The 20,761-nt window shown below is 36.7% G+C and overlaps 1 protein-coding gene across 1 annotated transcript in view; it reads right to left on the reverse strand.

Moving 5' to 3' along the window:
* Positions 1-9: 9 nt before the first annotated feature.
* Positions 10-20,761, reverse strand: part of LOC129005031 (MORN repeat-containing protein 3-like) — a 33,334-nt gene continuing 12,582 nt past the window's right edge. Inside the window, exons 4-6 of the mRNA XM_054433789.1 lie at positions 2,073-2,260; positions 856-998; positions 10-179 (exon numbers count right to left, since the gene is read on the reverse strand). Coding sequence (XP_054289764.1) covers positions 146-179; positions 856-998; positions 2,073-2,260 — 365 coding nt within the window. The 3' untranslated portion in view covers positions 10-145. The remainder of the gene's footprint in view (positions 180-855; positions 999-2,072; positions 2,261-20,761) is intronic.

A 20,761-nucleotide genomic window follows, 5' to 3' on the forward strand; every position in this document is an offset into this window, starting at 1 on the left:
TTTGCCAGAATAAATATTTATTTGAAATATTTAACAATATAGAATCAACTTAACAACCAGTACTGTAAATGTAACATTAATAATTAATATTTAACTTGCACTTTCAACATTTTTTGAAGAAAACAAATCTTCCGTTGTGTTTTATTTAAGACTTTTTTGGAAACACCTTGTCACAACAACTGCAAAATAGAAAACAAATAAAAATCAACATACAAAATTTAATTTACTATCACAAAAAAGTATGGAAATAATATTTTACAAAATATTAGCTAGAAGTTAAGCTAAGAAAAGGTTTAACAAGGATGGATATGAAGCATACTAAATTATTGCAAGCACACATACTACTGTACCACAATAATGTGGTTTGTGTGACATAAACAAGGACAAATAATGATCTTGTATCAGTGATGAGTAGATATTAGATAACCATCAAAAGACTGTATATTTGCCTATGATGTACAATATACAAAATTCAAAAATTAAATCGCTTTCTATGAACTAATATTCTTGCTGTCAGTTTTTATAATAATGAATCATTGTTATTAGAATTTTCAGATAATTGTAAGACATTTTGCCTACACATATACTTAACTATATTATATGCATATCCTTCCCATTAAGATTGAGAAATCAAAAAATATAATTAGGTTTGCTTGCATACCTAGTCTGTCTTCAGCCATCATAAAAGTAGTTAAGGATTACTAGTTCAGGGATAATTGCTAGGCTATAGTGTAGTTTAGAACAACTCTGGGCAACCTACATCGCTTGGTTTCAGTGTGGCCGGCCAATATTCTATAGCCGTGCTTTTAACTTAATAAGCAAGATTTGTCCCCTGATATTAAATGTTATACTCACTCTACGTAGAACCACGGAGCCAGTGCAGGTATAGGGGAGGGAAGTGGGGCCTCAGCAACCATCTCTGGTTCTGGCTCAGCCTGCTGGTGTAAGATTCTACGTAACTCTGCTTCAAAAACCAGATCTGGGGACTCCAGCTCATTCTGTGCAAAACAAGACTGTGAGATTAAAAAATAATAACTAAAGTCTTGGGAGTACTAAGCCTGTAATATGGCTCAAAGAGGCATAAAAAGGATGTATAGTAAATATTTTATCAAATTTTAATTTACATACCTTCATTTTCTTAGTAAAATAAACAGTATCAGCAATCTGACACATACTTTCTCTCATTAGCTTGTCAACAACCTTTATCATGGGTAAGGGGTGGGAGTAACTAGGATCACAAAAGTTGCAATATTGGATTTATGCAATGGTGTTATGTTGTTGGATCCTCTTTTGTGGTTTCTATTTTATAATTTAACTTGCACTTTTTTAATCCTAGTCATAATTTTTACTACAGTAGACTCTCTCTTGTCCGGACTCCTCCGCACCGAGGCTAGTCCGGATAACGGTTTTTTTTGGTTAAACCGACGTTCCCAAAAACTCGTTAAAACAGACCATTTAAATACATACTGTATACAGTATTCGACATAAATTTTGGAGGGCATTGTATTTAGACACGTGATCACTGGTCTCAAATCTTTCCCACGAGAACAGTAGTTTCAGTACTGCCGATCTAGTCTGGTTAAACTGGTGTGCTGATAAAAATTGTCCGGTAAAATAAATTTAATTTCCGACGAGTGTAGACCGGTTAAACCGATGTCCGGTTAAAAGGCGTCTGGATAAGAGGGAGTCTACTGTACTTAACTTAGGGATTTCGGAGGGGGGTTTGACCCCAACCCCCGCTCCTGGCTACGGCCTTGACGGCAGAACAGCTGGCAGGCTCTGTTTAGTGAGCACATTTTCCTAGTACCGAGAAGTATAATATCAATTTGTCATATCGAAATCTTTGATCGACTATTGAATGGACTTATTAGTTTTGATTGTCCTTTGATTTATTTGGTGTCAGCTTTGCACTAAACAATCGAGTGGTTGGTACGATAACAACCGATATTGAAATGATATCTATACTCCCGATGCAGACGATAGGAAACATTTTTTACCGCACAGGTGACTCAATGTTTATAAACATGCTCAAGCTGGTTTTTCACTTGCATAATGAACTGTAGTACCAGTACCTTCTTCATAGGGTATTGCGTCGGCTGCAAACAGGCCTGGCGGAACATGATGTCGCTCATTGTAGAACACACAGCAGTTCCCTTGTTCCACACCCCAGCTTGCAGCTGACCTGTCTGTAGGTGGTAGAACTCTCCGTAGCCATGCTTCTGATTGGCTCTCCAGTCACCCTCGTACCGATTACCGTTGGCTGCAGGAAATGTCATATGTAAATGCATTTTACTGTATTAATGAATTTGATTCCACGATTTTGTTATATGAATGGTTTGTCATCTAACTGTGGTAGAATACATGATATCTTTATGAAATACAGGAAAGCTGGACGCCGACAAGAGAATCCTTAATGGTTTCTTTGAACAAAACGAGCGGAATAATACAATTTTAAAACGTTATTTAATATGTGGTTATTCACTGTTTCAATGATTTATGTGCGATATTTTTTTCCAACAACCTGTTTGAACATTATAATGATAATACATTCAATTTTATAATTAGGAAGTACAGGAGAATACGGATATGTGGACATGTTGTTAAAATCATTCAGTACACTATAGCTTAATAGCATATTTTCCCATGACAGATACAAGTAGAAACCGAAGCTTAAACAGTCGTTTCTCGGGTGCACCCACCCTACTATACAGGGTGTCCCTAAGAAAGTAAATACAAAGAATTAAGGAATAGGCTAATTGGGTCAAGATAAAATTAAAATCAAGGGACCGCGTCTCATTGTCCCGCCGACTAGTTGTACCTACATCTACTTGTACCTCGAGGCCTAGGGACAACTAGTCCTAGGCACAACTAGACGTAGGTACAAGTAGACGGTGGCACACCCGACTAGTTGTACCTGCAGATTTTTAGGAGGTACAACTAGACGTAGGTACAAGTAGACGTCGGTACAACTAGACGTGTATCCCACCGACAAGTAGTATCACCTAGCTTGGGAGCAACCAGTTGTCCCTACGACTAGTAGTCCCTACGACTAGTGGTCCCTCCGTCTAGTAGTCCCTACGTCTAGTTGTACCTACGACTAGTTGTACCTACGCGTATTTTACGTCCTTATAGTCTGATAAGGACTGTTTAATTGATTACACAATGAAACAGATTATTATTCTAATTAATCCGTAGGGATGAAAATTAACCTTAAAATTCGTGTAACTGAGCAGTCAGACATGTTCGGCAAGCCGCTGGTTTTCAGGCGGGCCTGCGAGGACTGTTTTCCATAGCAGCACGAACTCTATCGAATGTTAAGTTGTCTGGCGTCCGATCTGTAGTAAAATCTTTTACTACTCGAATTTTTGAGGAAAGGTTGGGAAAGTAACAACGATCACAAGTTTTAATTAATATTGGCAGCTTTTTCTTTAAAATAAATTTTGAACTGCTTACACTAAGCTTGAATTAGAAATAGACATAACTATATATAGTTTTAATGGACTGCTCGATTCCCGTCCGTAGGACGGGCCAACAGCTCGTAGTGATTACACTTAACTGAATTTTAATTTCTATTTTGATTTTGGTATATTTTTCCCTTTGAATACATGTTCTTGTTAGATTCAATTGAATGTAAATTATTGTTTACATTCATATTATGTTGTTCTTTTTATATATTTCTTCATTTAAACTATATAAACTACATTTTATACTGAGCTAGGTATGTGTACACTGGCTATGTAGTCTGCAACTAAACCAAGATTAGTTTTACTAAGAACTAATAAGCGCGCGCAAAAAAGTCATAACTGGGTTATTTTTTTCAATGGTATTTCAATACTGAGCTTTAATTACGTTTGCGTAGAAGGTAATTAAGATGTATTTTTGAGAAAATGAAATGAAATGAAAAATGAAATGAAAAAAGTGCTTTATTAACACAAAAATAAACTCCATAATACATATGAACTTATAACTAAACATAATCTTCTGCATAACAACAACAAAATTACTAAAAACAGCACATTACAGCAATGGTCATAAGACCGTCTGCCGGGTTGACAACATTTTATTTTATACAACTAAAAATGTGAAATATTTGTAATAAGCTATAATATGTATATTGTTTTGCTGCTAGACATTGAATTCTAAAACCAAATCCCACCTATACTTCCAAGCCTCTTTAAGAAAATTTGCCAGCGAACGCCAATCCTTACCATTAAGAAAATCTATAAATTCTGAGCGAGTTAAAACAGGTTTCAATAGCCATTTATTTCTAATTTGTGTTAAAATTGGACAACGAGCAACAAAATGATAAGTGTCCTCATTCTCATTTAGATTACACAAAGAACATATAAAATTAGCGTCTGTCATCCAAGGTTTAAAATTTAAGGAAATAGTCTCTGTCCTTACTTTGAATACCCATCGTCTAACAATATCAGGAACGTTATCTGATAGATATCCATTATCTCCAAGGTCAAGATTCAGTGAAGCATAAGTTGTGTGGTATCGTGAGGCCAATGCCGCCTGGACTAATCCCCGCCTGCTCTCCCCCCTTACTGCCTCTACTACTGATAACAGGTGTCGCTGGGTATCCTCAATGGAATTCACATCAAAGGATAATTCAATTCCATGTTTACTTCCAAGACCCTTCCAATCTCTGCTCCAATAAATATTTTCGCTGATTATTTTCTTTGCTAATTTATTTGGTAGACGGTTCGGCGGCAGTGACAGAGCATGTATGATGTAACGAGCATGCATGCTGAGTGTATAAATGTACTCTTTTTCTAGTCCAGTTTCGAGATACAATGCATAGTTGGGAGTATTTTTTGCCAATCCTAAAATTTTCTTTACAAAATAACAAAGAGTCCCATCTACATAATCACTTTCCCATAAACCCCATATTTGACACCCATAACAAAGAGTTGATCTGACAATTGAAAAATAAATAGTGAATTTTTTACTTAAAGGTACATTTTTGTTATTTAGAAATGTATTCCAAATACTGTTAATTGCTAATTTTGAAGAGCTGCACTTGTGTTTTAAATGCAAACCCCAGGATAGTTTAGAATTTAAGTTTATTCCCAAATATTTATAATCATTAACCACATCGATTCTTTCACCTCGAAAATACCATTTGTCATTTTTCCTCAGTTTCCCTCCTTTCCTAAAAACCATAATCTTTGACTTACTTAAATTCACAGTCAAGTTCCATTGTTGACAATATCTCTCAAGGTCATTTATCATTAACTGCAGACTGGTTCCCGTCGGAGCCATCAACACAATGTCGTCAGCATATAACAAAGCCTTAATTTGAACATCTCCAAAAATGCAGCCTCCACTTAATGAATCTATAATGTCATTTACAAATAAGTTAAAACATAAAGGACTCAAAACATCTCCTTGTTTTAGACCGAGGCCTGTTTCAAAGTAGTCTGTTATTCCATCTTTACACCAGACAGCTGACGAAGTACCATTATATAAATCCATTAAAACGCGTAACATATGCGTAGAAATACCAAGACATGATAACTTATAAAACAAAGCATTTCTATCTATTGTATCGAAAGCTGCAGTAAAATCTACAAAAAAAGTATATAATTTACCCTTTTTTTTACTGAGACACAATTTTGCAGCATTTGAAAGAATAAAAACATTATCAATTGTCGAATAGCCACTCCTGAAACCAGCTTGATATTCACACAGCTTATCATGATCTGTTATCCAAAGATTTAATCTGTTGTACAGTAAACTTGTGTATAACTTAGCTACGCAATCTATAAATGATAAACCCCTATAATTTTGTGCAATGTTTTTATCACCTTTCTTAAACAGAGGATAGATAATTGATTGTTTAAAACTTTTCGGTACTTTATTAGTTTTGAAAATATTGTTATAAAAATTCAGCAACTTAACTAAAAATGACTCTGAACCATTTTTAAAGAACTCGTAGGGTATTCCGTCAGCTCCTGGTGCCTTACCATTCTTTACTTTCAATAAAACTGTTTTTAATTCGTTCAAATTAAATTCTTTATCTAGAAAGTCGTCTTGAATAAGAGGAAGCGCATAACAGACATTGGCTGACAGCAGGGGCGGGTTCAAGAGACTCTTAAAGTGTTCTAACCATTCGTTTGGGCTGACTTGACCACCTGTATTAGGACTTTGAATCTTAAAACTATTTATAAGTTTCCATAAACATTTACTGTCTTTAGCCTGAGTCAAAGATAAATACATATTGTCAAAGTAAGCAGTTTTTTTTGCTTTAAGTAAATTTTTTAATGATCTGTTGGCCTCAATATATTCATTTTTTATCTCGATTTCATCGCTTTTTCTGTACTTTCTCAATAGTTTAAACACATTGTGCCTAGCTTTAGCGCACTGTAAGTCAAACCATGGCTGTTTCCTTGCAAACTTGAAAGAGTTATTTGTATTTGACTTTACTTGTTTAACATGAGCTGACTCTGTAATGCATTGAATGAGACTCTTAACATTTCTTTCCTCGTCTATGTCCAATTGCAAATTTAAAGCAGCAGTGTGTATTCTTTCCTTAAAATTAAAATCATCAAAATTGGTCCACTTTAATCTTGGAAGTAAAGATAAAACTTGTCCCTCGACTCTGGAATCTAATTCTTTCCTTATCTTAAGAGTTAATTGTATTGGCAAGTGATCTGACCCAATGTACTCTATTATCTTAAAATCACTAACTATTTGTAAACAATGAATTGAAACAAGTGCTAAGTCTATCACTGACGCTCCCAATTTATTTATGAAAGTAAATTCGCCCTTAGAATCACACTTTGTTCTCCCATTCAATACAAGTAATCCAAAATCATCACACATTTCTAAAATTTTTTTCCCATTTACATTTAAAACTGTATCTTTTGACTTTCGATCATAATTTAGGCATGCATTGGTCAGTATATTAGTATCTTCAGTAATGTTTTGCTCACTAGAAATTCGACTGTTTAGATCCCCGATTACGATTAAATTTTTACCATTGTTACCATGGATTATTTCATACAAATTTTCGAAATCATTTTCCCAAGTGCTATAATTCAAATAAATTGGCAAAATAATAAATTCTCTATTATAGTTTTCTTCCAGTAACTTAAAAGCAGTTATATTTCTAAAATATTCAAACTTAATATTATTGAAGAATTTTGACTGTTTATTTATTCCTAAAACTATACCACCTGACTGTCTACCTAGTGTTGCATTTCTTACTGCAAATTTAAAATCTATCTTAAAGTTAACTAGTCTTTTTAAAACTAAATCATGTTGCTCGTGATTAATAAATGTTTCTTGTAAAAAAATTAAATCATACTCATTGACAAAATCTATAAATAAATTATCCTCTAGCTTATTTTTAAGTCCACAAACATTGTATGCTAATATACTAAGTTCCTTGTTCGCTCTGAAAGTAGTGACACTTACAGGATCGGCGTCCACTCCCTAGACCTTGGCACCTGGAGATGAAGCCATGGACTCCACCGGCGATACTGTCGGTGTCGGTTTGGTCGTACCCGCCGCCGTCGACACGTGCTGCTGCTCCCTCGCCACTTTCGTCGCCTCCGCGTACGTTGTTCTCACACCTGGGTTGCGGTCTGTCCTCTTCCCAGGGCCCTTCTCAGCGAGATTCTTAAGAAAATCCGTGAAGTCCTTGCCGAGGATGTGTAGTAGCTTCTGCCCTCCGTCTTCTCTCCCAGCCATCAATTTATTCTCCTCCCAGGTGAAGCGAGTGTTCTCCACCTTCAGATGGTCGTGGACGATCGGCATTCTGAGCTTCCCGGAGACTTTCTCAATTTCCGTACGGACTTCGGCTAGATAGGCGCGTTTCGTTCTAACCTCCCGAGTCAAATCTCGATGGACCACGTACCTGGTGCCTTTAAGGTCCCTCACATGAGCCATTATGTATTCAAGGTCATAGTCGTCCGGAAAATGCGCTATAATGGCTTTACCGTCCCTCCCCAAGGGGTGTGCGCGATTGACCCATAACTTAGACTTATCAGTTCCAAAATGCTCCGAACAGAAGTCCCTTATAATTTGACAAAAATCCGGTGTACCACTCCACTTTAGTCCTCTAAACACGAGATTATTTCGCCGCGAACGACTCTCTAGGTCATTTATTCTAGCAATCAACCTCGAGTTCTGGGTCTTTAATGAGTCTATGTCTTCATTTATTTTATCACATCCCTTACTAAGGTTACTAACCTCCATCGATAAGGTGACTAAATCCTGCTTGGAAGCTAGATTAGCGAGTTTTTGGTCTAGTAGTCTACTTATGTTATCATTTAGTCCCTCTAACAATTGACCCATAGTCAAACTGCTTACCGCTACACTGTCCATATCGCACGTCAATCTAGCACGCCTGTCAGGGTTTGTGTTCGATTCCAACTCTGGTGAACTAGAGTATCTATGTCGTTTAAATCTACGAGGAGTAAAATAATCACTGATTTTGCGGTCGGACATATAACCTCAAAATGTCTGTCACCACGTGGTGTCCTCACTGCTCCACTCGCCCGCACAGACCCGCTCGGCCGCACCACCACAACGCACCACAATATGTCGATTATTTACCTCGGCACACGATTAGCTTCGGGCTGATAGCTAACTAATCTTATGCGGACACTAAATAATCTTTTAAACACAAAATTAAGTCTTCTAACGTCAATAAATCCACTAAAACTGCTAGAAATGTGGGAGCTGTCGTACCAGTAGTCTTAATCACATGCAGTCAGTGCTGCCAACCATTTTTGAGAAAAGTTAGTAGTTAAGTGTAAAATAAACTAATTTGTCCAAGTCATCAACATCAACATCAACAACCAAAATACGCCAGTTTACGTAATATCCATAAGAATAACATAGGATACATTTTTAATTTGAACTTGTTGTAATATTCTCCGTGACTAATACCATACAAAAACACTTCATTTTACTCAATTACTTGTTTTTGTAAACTCTGAATTTATTTATTTAAGATAATTGTTTAAAGTTGTTGTTTAAGCTAGTTAATGTTAGTTTTCTATAGAAAGGTAGAGTTTAAGTGGAAAAAGCAATGATAGCAGATCTTGACAAGAAATAAGGAAAACCAAAGTGTAATATGGATAAGGACTGACCAAGGGACACAAGTACATTGTTATCAAGAACAGGGGTTTCTCAATGAGCTGCAGACAAGCCAAATTTTCCTGGCTTTTGTAGCAAGTTGTTTATAAAAAATTTGTGTAAGATTGTATGGTTTTTAAAGAAATAAAATAAATCCCTTAAACTGGTGACAAGTTGAAGGGGAGATACAACTAGCCGTAGATACAACTAGACGTAGGTACAAGTAGGCGTAGGTACAACAAGTCGTAGGTACAAGTAGTCGTAGGTACAAGTAGTCGTAGGTACAAGAAGTCGTAGGAACAAGTAGACGCAGACGTATGAGGTACAAGTAGACGGTGGCGTACCCGACTAGTTGTACCTGTAGATTTTTAAGAGGTACAACTAGACGTAGAGACAACTAGACGTAGGTACAACTAGACGTCCGCACCATCGTCAAGTTGTACCTACAGCTTTGGACGAGGTACAACTAGACGCCTGTCACCAAAATGCAGGAGGTACAACTAGACGCCGGTACAAGTAGACATCGCCCCAAAATCAAGAATAAAATTTTTTTTCAAAAATGCCTCGATAGTCATTTTTATCCGCCATTTTGTTTTTTGTGTTTTAAATTTATATCTCAAGAACTATTTAACATATATTTATGAAACTTGGTATAATTTTATCTAATCATAATGTATTTACAAACAAACAACTATTACAAAATGGCAGCCTTTTTTATTTGTATAACTTAAATTACTAAATAACGGCTGATTTTATGAAAAATGCTATCCATACTTATTTAAAAATTGGGTTTGCTTATTTTTTTACCCTCAAAACACAAAATTTCCCAATTTCTCTCCAAAAAATTTTAAAGAGGTTAAAAAACAAATAATTTAGTATGTTGAAGTATTTTGAACACTTATTTGATAACGGAGAAACTTCAAAAAATTGTAAATTTAAAAGTCTATGTTATTCTTGTGGAGAGTATTCTAAACTGTTGCAGCTTAGTCGTAGCATACATGACCTGTAAATATTTAGTTTTAGTGACATGAGTTATTCTGTAAAGTGTAAACTATTATTGTACTGAGAAACGCTCAAGAATAAAGGCATTTTGATTTGATTTGTTTTTGGATATATTTTGATCAAACTTAGTAAATTTATTTATCTATATAAATAAAAGTACCTGGGGACCGAGCTTTGCTCGGGGAAAATCATTAGTTCACTCTGAAAGCACCTTAGTATTGGAGATGCATAAATCCATTCCCAAACTCCACACGGCTCGCCTTCACCACCATTTCCTACGTCATGGACCTGTTTCCCTCCATTCCCATTGCATTTAAAGATTGCAAATACCTTAATCTAATCGTCATAAACAGTTCCCACACTCCGGACTACTCGCCTTGACTACTTCCTTCACCACTTCCTACGTCGCGGACCTGTTTCCCTCCCTTTCCATAGCATTTTAGGATTGCAAATACTTTAATCTAATCATCATAAACAATTCCCACACTCCGGACTACTCGCCTTGACTACTTCCTTCACCACTTCCTACGTCGCGGACCTGTTTCCCTCCCTTCCCATTGCATTTTAGGATTGCAAATACCTTAATCTAATCGCCATAAACAGTTCTCACACTCCGGACAGCTCGCCTTGACTACTTCCTTCACCACTTCCTACGTCGCGGACCTGTTTCCCTCCCTTCCCATAACATTTTAGGATTGCCCATACCCTTATCTAATCATCATAAACAGTTCCCACACCCAGGAAAGCTCGCCTTGACTACTTCCTTCACCACTTCCTATGTCGCGGACCTGTTTTCCTTCCTTTCCATAGCATTTTAAGATTGCGGACACCTTAATCTAATCGTCATAAAAAGTTCCCACACTACGGACTACTCGCCTTGACTACTTCCTTCACCACTTCCTACGTCGCGGACCTGTTTTCCTTCCTTCCCATAGCATTTTAGGATTGCAGATACCCTTATCTAATCGTCATAAACAGTTCCCACACTCCGGACAGCTCGCCTTCACTACTTCCTTCATCACTTCCTACGTCACGGACCTGTTTCCCTCTATTCCCATAGCATTTTAGGATTGCCCATACCCTTATCTAATCGTCATAAACAGTTCCCACACTCCGGACAGCTCGCCTTGACTACTTCCTTCACCACTTCCTACGTCGCGGACCTGTTTCCCTCCCTTCCCATAGCATTTTAGGATTGCCCATATCCTTATCTAATCGTCATAAACAGTTCCCACATTCCGGACAGCTCGCCTTGACTACTTCCTTCACCACTTCCTACGTCGCGGACCTGTTTCCCTCCCTTCCCGTAGCATTTTAGGATTGCCCATACCCTTATCTAATCGTCATAAACAGTTCCCACACTCCGGACAGCTCGCCTTGACTACTTCCTTCACCACTTCCTATGTCGCGGACCTGTTTTCCTTCCTTTCCATAGCATTTTAAGATTGCGGACACCTTAATATAATCGTCATAAACAGTTCCCACAATCCGGACTACTCGCCTTGACTACTTCCTTCACCACTTCCTACGTCGCGGACCTGTTTTCCTTCCTTCCCATAGCATTTTAGGATTGCAGATACCCTAATCTTATCGTCATAAACATTCCCCACACTCCGGACTGCTCGCCTTCACTACTTCCTTCATCACTCCCTACGTCACGGACCTGTTTCCCTCTATTCCCATAGCATTTTATGATTGCCTTTATTACTTCCTTCACCACTTCCTATGTCGCGGACCTGTTTCCTTCCCTTCCCATAGCATTTTAGGATTGCAGATACCTTAATCTAATCTAATCGTCATAAACAGATCCCAGACTTCGCACTGCTGCCCTTGACTACAATCATAGATAAAACCATAGACTATAAAACATACTCCCTACAATGTATCGAGTAATCTTCAGTATAATCTTTGCTAAATATTATGCTAATTATTAAGTGATGTTTTCCTTTTGTACTGTATTTGTAATTTGCTAGTATACTGTGGGTAGTTGGCTTACTATGAACACATGCTACAACTTCAAGTCTTTTGTTTACTTTATCCAGGGGTGCCCATCCCCCCCTAGACTCATGACGCACCCCCCCCCCCCCCCAATTGAGCAACAGCCCCCCCCCCCATAAATGATGTACACAACAAATGAGAAACAGAGAAACATTATTCCCCCGCCCAGCACTATTTGTAAAACTATAAAAGAAGTTTTATATTTTTGTTTTTATATTTAAAATTCAAACCCAGTTAATCTATATCAATAAAGTTATAGTTTTGTCTGTACATTGCTCAGAATTATACATATTTTGGGTTATTTATGTTTTATACATTGAAGAAGTTGAAACTGTTAACTGAAACTGAAGTTAAAATGTTGATTTTGAAGTTAGTTAAATAGTTATTTTTTGTGAATTTGACTTGGCTTATGCATTTGTAATGTTAATCTAGCTAAATAAATGAGTTATTGAGTTATTGAAACATGTCTTATCTCCATTTATGTCCGTCTGTCACGGCCCAAAAGGCATTTTATTTAGCCTACTCATGGCCTACTCTGAAGAAAACTAGAGAAACTAGAGTACCGATTATGATTCTAATGGTTTAAGTGTATCCACAGGATTGGCGAGAGAGTCCTTATAGCCATTAAAATATGGCCTCACTATTTTGGAAATAAAATAACGGACGATCAAAAATACAATTTTGTGTGATTTTTCTAGTTTATTTTCTCCATGTTTACTACATACGTCATTAATTTATGAAATACTAATAATCTGTTAAGAGAACACGTCATATGAAATTACGAACAGCTGTTTTGATAAAGATTCCTTTTCCTAGCTGTCACTGATATGTTTACATAAATGTTCTTTAAGAATACTGTGTAGGCCCTGACCATATCCGATCACGTTTGTAAGCAAATCCAAAACCAAGTGAGATTAATAACCGTGTGGCTTTGGCTTACATAACGGGTTTGATTTATCACGAGTACTAATATGTAACTGTAAATTAAATTAAATAACTAGCCATCATCCAGGTCGGGAACCGGAGATTCTGTGTGTATCAAGTTGTACTTGAATTTTGATTACCGGGAAAAGACCGTGAATCAGTGTTGTAAAGGACTGGAAAACTTATCTTTCTATATAAATAAAATTAGAGTTTTGTAAGTCACCTCATTTTAAGGAATCTTTTATTACCAGAATATCCCCTCTCCCTCCCTTTAGAAACATCAGAGCTCCTTTGATGGAAATGAAATGGAAACAAGGCTTGCGCCAACAATCGTCTGCTCCGTTATACACTTCTGTCTGCTGTGCGCTATGTTACAACAGATTTCAGATACAACAGCTGGGGAATGATGACGATATAATGCTTAGTAAACTGTGATTGAGTGATAACCATGGTAACTTAGTAAAGCTGTGATTGGCCAATGAGTAGGCCTAAATATGGCGACTTGTTTAATGTGTGCATGAATTGAAGAGAAACCTATTAATGAACAGAAGAACAAAGAAAGAGAATAACAAGATTGTTCTCTTTACATTCTTTTTTAAGAGTGTTTTAATTATCTCTAAATATAATTTTACACTTTTTTATTACTTATCTATCAATTCCTATGCTGTGACACAGCACCTATCTGTAGCCTATCTGTTTATCATGAGCAGTACCTTATAACACTTTCGAAAGGTTCCTTTAATATTTACGTTATTTATAGCAATGTTATGTTTGGCCAGTGATGAGTTGAGTTTGAGTTAGCTACAATTTTAAACGTTGCCTTTTGTACAACTGAACCAAGATAAATAATTTGAAATTTACAATAATAATGATTGTGCAATATTGAATTTCGTTTATAAAAATGTAAATCGTGACTTATTGGCTGTTTACAGCGTTTTAATGAGTTTAATGTTTTTATACTATATTGGATTAACCGTATTTTTCATTCCCCCCTCTCCCTAATAACTCAGGTAATCGAGTATACACAATAGTGTAAAGTATTGTAGCCTATGCTACTTGCTACTTGATTGTATTTTAACGAGCTTTATGTCAACAAAGCGTTCTGCTGTGCTTAAGTCGCGGTGTAGCTGGATGTGTCTGTACCACGCGTTATCTTTTATCTATCACAGCAGTTGAGCCATCCCGTGCGCTCCCTCTCTTAGATCTCACGTCTGGCTAATCTTAAATAATAACTTTCTACACGAATCCTAAACTATCCTAAAATCCTAACTAATTTAATTCAATAATATAACTATTGTCTTATCCACTTTGTATCTGGCGATTTCGTAATGTATTTTGGATTGTCGTCATGTTGAACACTGTTGCAATTAACTTTAGCCGACCCCCCCCATTTGAATTTTTGAGCCCCCCCCCAAGAATTTCAATGACGCAGTCTGCGTCACGGCCCCCCCTTGTGGGCACCCCTGCTTTATCCTTGTTATTTAATTCATCCAACATGGTTACCTAGCAACCCATAAGACTAATGTTAAAAAAATGTGATTTTCAGTTTCATTTTTCTACGTAATCAGATTTTTGTTGGCAGTTCTAACTGCATAAAACTCGTTTTTAGGCCAAAAATAAACTATTTACAAGATTTGAAGAAAATCGTCGGAGCCGTTTTCGAGATCTTTCTGCAAGCAAGCAAGCAAGCAAGCAAGCAAGCATACAAGCAAACATTGCTCGTATTAGAGTATAGGATACCAAATTAAAGAGTTAGTACCTGGGGACCGAGCTTTGCTCGGAGAAAATCATTAGTTCACTCTGAAAGCAGTCTTAGTATTGGAGATACAGTACATAAATCCATTCCCAAACTCCACACGGCTCGCCTTTACTACTTCCTTCACCACTTCCTACGTCGCGGACCTGTTTCCCTCCCTTCCCATAGCATTTTAGGATTGCAAATACCTTAATCTAATTGTCATAAACAGTTCCTACACTCCGGACTACTCGCCTTGACTTCTTCCTTCACCACTTCCTACGTCGCGGACCTGTTTCCCTCCCTTCCCATAGCATTTTAAGATTAATTTTTTTTTATTTTCTAATTTCGACATCATAAGATGTGGGATTGCCCCTGAACTGGTTATAATAACTAATATAATGGTTTTAAATACCTTCAGTCACCTTCACTCAAAACTGGCCAACCTGACGATGGTACAACTTCGTGCCGAAACCTAGGTCGTAATAGCCGACTATTTTGAACTGGTGACTGAAGGTATTTAAAACCATTATATTAGTTATTTTTGGATTGCAAATACCTTAATCTAATCGTCATAAACAGTTCCCACACTCAGGACAGCTCGTCTTGACTACTTCCTTTACCACTTCCTACGTCGCGGACCTGTTTTTCTCCCTTCCCATAGCATTTTAGGATTGCAGATACCTTAATCTAATCGTCATAAACAGTTCCCACACTCCGGAAAGCTCGCCTTGACTGCTTCCTTCACCACTTCCTACGTCGCGGACCTGTTTTCCTTCCTTCCCATAGCATTTTACGATTGCAGATACCTTAATCTAATCGTCATAAACAGTTCCCACACTCCGGAAAGCTCGCCTAGACTACTTCCTTCACCACTTCCTACGTCACGGACCTGTTTCCCTCCCTTCCCATAGTATTTTAGGATTGCCCATACCCTTAATCTAATCGTCATAAACAGTTCCCACACTCCGGAAAGCTCGCCTTGACTGCTTCCTTCACCACTTCCTACGTCGCGGACCTGTTTTCCTTCCTTCCCATAGCATTTTACGATTGTAGATACCTTAATCTAATCGTCATAAACAGTTCCCACACTCCGGACTACTCGCCTTGACTACTTCCTTCACCACTCCCTACGTCGCGGACCTGTTTCCCTCCCTTCCCATAGCATTTTAGGATTGCAGATACCCTAATCTTATCGTCATAAACAGTCCCCACACTCCGGACTGCTCGCCTTTACTACTTCCTTCATCACTTTCTACGTCACGGAGCTGTTTCCCTCTATTCCCATAGCATTTTATGATTGCCTTTACTACTTCCTTCACCACTTCCTACGTCACGGACCTGTTTCCTTCCCTTCCCATAGCATTTTAGGATTGCAGATACCTTAATCTAATCGTCATCAACAGATCCCAGACTTTGCACTGCTACCCTTGACTACAATGTACCAAGTAATCTTCAGTATAATCTTTGCTAAATATTAACAAGGGATGTTTTTCCTTTTGTACTGTATTTGTAATTTGCTAGTATACTGTGGGTAGTTGGCTTATTATGAACACATGCTACAACTTCAAGTCTTTTGTTTACTTTTTCCTTGTTATTTAATTCAGCCAACATGGTTACCTAGCAACCCATAAGACTAATGTTAAAAAAATGTGATTTTCAGTTTCATTTTTCTACGTAATTAGATTTTTGTTGGCAGTTCTAACCGCAGTAAACTTGTTTTTAGGCCAGAAATAAACTATTTACAACATTTGAAGAAAATCGTCGGAGCCGTTTTCGAGATCTTTGTGCAAGCAAGCATACATACATACATACAAGCAAACATTTCTCATATTAGAGTATAGGATACAGTTTTGTCTGTACATTGCTTAGAATCATGCAGTTTTTGGTTATTTTTACGTTTCATAGCCTAAGAAATCCGAAACAAGTCTTATCTCAATTTCTGTCTGTATGTCTGTCTGTCCATTCTGTGACTCGGTCTGTAACGCCAATATGTCATTTTACGCGGCCTACTCCTAGAAAACTAGAGTACCGATCAAGGTTCTAATCATTTTTCTGTATTTACTGAATTGGTGAGAGTGTCTTAGGCTATAAAAACATGGCCTCGCTTCTTTGAAAACAAAATAACAAACCATCAAAAACCCAATTTTGTTCGATTTTTGTCAAGTTTTCTTCTAAAGTTTACTATTACATTTTATGAAATAACGAACAGCTGTTTGGATCAATTCTCACTTCTAGCTGTCACTGATATGTTTAATTGTTTACATTACATTTTGTTTACAAATACTGCAACATTTCTAATCACATTTTGTACGCAAATCGAAAACCATTCATTGAGGAACCAAGTACGTTAATTGACCTTTTGACTTGCATAACGGATTTAATCGATCGCAAGTACTATAATGTTAACTGTAAATTAAATTAATCATCATCCACATCCAGGTCAAGAACCTGCAGATTCTATGTCTATAAAATTCAACTCTAAGTTTTGATAACCAGGGAAAATACAGCAAATCAGTGTTGTATAAGACTGGGAAACTTAAATTTTTAAATAATCGCCACTAATAGCCTACAATCGAGATTTCCACTCATTAAAGGCGTTTCGATCGCTGTTCTATTAAGTAAATAATTACTACAGTACTGCAGTGGGTGATCGAGGGTGTTGCTGCGACCCCGGAAGACCTTTACGATTTCGTTGTCAACGTTACAGTGTTTTTTCCAGCTAATCTCACTTTTCCAATATGTCACTTATCACCGCTATTGCGCTGCCTTCATTAGACCATTCCATCAATAGACCTATGAGCCATCTTCTATTGGTGCGTAGGTCTACCCAATCCTTTAATATAATACCCCCGCCGCAGCAAACCTGCAGACTAAGCGAATTTCCAATTGCCTGATTCGATTTACACTAAAATGTCTCCTTAAAAATATCGCATTCATTCCCTATTTAAATAGAATCAGTTTAACACATATTTAGGTTTGCTGCAAGAGGGGGGGGGGGGGGGGGTAAAAGTGTTTTTTTATGTAAAATGTTAATAGTTAGTAAGAAATAAAAACATTTTCCAAATTTGGGCAAAATATGTTAATAAACAAGCAAACTACAACAGTTTACTTATTCTCCATAAGAATAACATGGGAATTTTAAATTTAAATTTTTTTGGAATTTTCTCCGTAACCGTTAGGCGCATTATAACGCTTCAATATACTAAATTATTTGTTTTTTTAAGCTCTACAATATAGTTTGGAAAGAAATTGCAAAATTTTATGTTTTTTGGGTCAAAAATGGGAAAAACCCATTTTTACCCCATAAAAGCCCCCATAAATCCCCGTTCCCATGGTCCGATCATGCTGGTTCGCGAACTCGTTCGAATAAACGTAGGTTTACACGTTTGTACTAAATTTCATCGAAATCGGCTAATTTTTGCTCGAGTTATCGCGCTAACGGACACATATATATATATCTATCTATATATTAATAGGCAAGCATGTTTCTTTAAAACCTTTTTTCTCAGCTCGTGTGCATCGTAGGGAAAATCTACGCATACCGTTGGAAAGCTATTTTCCTGTAGGTGTGCAGAATCCCTTTATAAATTTAAATAGGCTCAAAGATAAGCACAAAAAATGAGTTTAAAAATTTGAAAAAATTAACATGGATCTTATGCGTTGCTATGCTGGTTACGAAATAACAACGAAATATAAACAGAAAATCAAAACAAATGGAGGAAACTCCAATCACATGTTTTATTTACAGTGTGGGGTGAAAATAGATAAGTGAGTACATTACATATTTTTGGTCGAGTTTCGACCACTGGACGACCTCTCGTATATATAAATATATATATATATATGAATTTGAACGGATGGTATTTTTGGCCTCTGGGGACCTCAAAACGAAAAAAAAAATTGGTCCCGGGTCCAGGTCTTACCATGAGTACTACGGTAATAGCTTATTCCCTATATGGGAAATTCGCTAAAATCAAACTATCATAACCATACCAACCAAACTTGCTGATAATATAAAAAAGATATTAGATAATAATCGAATTATGGACTATAAATGGCTCAAACTCTAAGAGAACATGTACAGTACAGTTAAGAAGTAAGTTAATCGCATTCTAAGCAAAACCTTTGACAAAAAGTTAGTGTCACCGTTGGGATTCGATCTGGACACCTCTTGAAAAACAGTCGAGTACGCTATCCATTACACCACGACATGACCACGACCACCGATGGGTTCATTTTGTATCGTTGCTGCAAAAAACAGCCTAGGGTAATATATATACACTAATATTGAAGCAGTATCATAACCAAAACACACTATATTTTTAAACATTACTTAAAGAGTGAATACTTTAAACAATATTTTAATATTATTATCATATAATTTTGCTTACGTTTATGATCCATACCGTTTCTGATCTAATATTCGTGGATAACATTTGTTTTTTACAACAGATGTTTTTTTTTTATTTATATTGTAGTGTCAAGATTTGTTTACATTTCACGTCAGCATGATTTGATTCCAGTTGCGTCATTTGTTTTTTAATGATGCATACCGTTTCTGTTTTAATATTCGTGGATCACATATGTTTTTTCTAGAACAGATGTTTTTTTTATTATTTATATTGTAGTGACAAGATTTGTTTACATTCCACATTCGAATGACTTGATTGAATTGTTTCAATTAAGTTTTTTCAATATTCAATTTTTTTACGTGATTGTTTTCATTTCACAACATAATGATTTAGTCTTTTTACATAAATTTATTTTGTTTGTGCAAATGCCACAAAAGAAAAGATGTAGTTTAGGAAGACTCTCTCAGGATTCAAAAAGGAGAAGAAAGTCTCAGAGTGTAGAAGTTAATCAACCTTCCACCAGCTTTCAACCTTCAACCAGCTCTCAACCTTCCACCAGCTCTCAACCTTCCGCCAGTTTTCAACCTTCCATCACATCCCGAGATGAGACATTTTCCGAAAACTTTACACCTTCCACAAGTCAACAGCGCGTGGCTCGCTTCAGAGCAAAACAAACTGATGCAGATCGAGAACAGCGGTTGGCTCGAGATAGAGAGAGTCACAAACTCTCTCGAACAACTCAATCCCAAGAGGAGAGGGATATCCGTCGGAGAACAGACAATTTACGTCATTACCGAGCAAAACAAAATGAAACTACTCAAAACAGAAAGAACCGACTAGAGAAAAAACGAAATCTTCAAAAGAAAAAAAGGCGGATGGAGATCACCTATGTTCGGGAAGCAAGGAAAGAAAAAGACAGATTGTGGCACAACTTAAATAAAGAAAATAAGACTGAAGAAGAGATTGAGGTAAGGCAATTTGAGAGTTTATTTTCTATTCTGATCTGCCGAATTGGGCCTTAAGTCCGCTCCTAGACCAGAACAGGGTTAACAGTTTTATATTACTGCAGTTTTGTTAGCCTGCACAAATGAAAAATTTTGAAGATTTAAAGACTAACTATTTCATCAATATAAAACAAATACTTCTTACTTCGATATAATTATAGTATATTTATTTATTATAGATTAGACCCTACGTTATACTAACATTACTCTCTGTATGCTAAAAAGGATGTGTTTTCAAGGATAATTTAATCTTTACAATACATTCCACAAACATAACTTATATTTATTTATTTATTTATTTATTTAGGCATGAAGAGGAGTTGACAGAGTGCGAAAAAAACTCAATAGAGCGAATGAAACTGAAGAGGAGCGTGAGGTGAGGCGATTCCACAATTTATAATATATACCTACTGAACCCCTGCTTGGACCTAAAAACCACTCTCACGCCAAAATCGGTTCAACTATTTTACATAGTTTCACAAGATAACACATTTTTGAGATTTTATGAGATAAATCTATATAAATAAAATTAGAGTTTTGTCTTTACATTGCTCAGAATCATATTACATAAAAAAGGAAATTTTTTCAATGTGTTTTAGTTTTAGGCCTACTACCAACTCTTTCAACGCGTCAAAAAGAACACTTTTTCA

Source organism: Macrosteles quadrilineatus, unplaced genomic scaffold (assembly GCF_028750875.1).
Source record: "Macrosteles quadrilineatus isolate MER2022 unplaced genomic scaffold, UCM_ALF_1.0 Scaffold_1__1_contigs__length_201487025, whole genome shotgun sequence".
In the NCBI taxonomy this organism is placed as follows: domain Eukaryota; kingdom Metazoa; phylum Arthropoda; class Insecta; order Hemiptera; family Cicadellidae; genus Macrosteles; species Macrosteles quadrilineatus.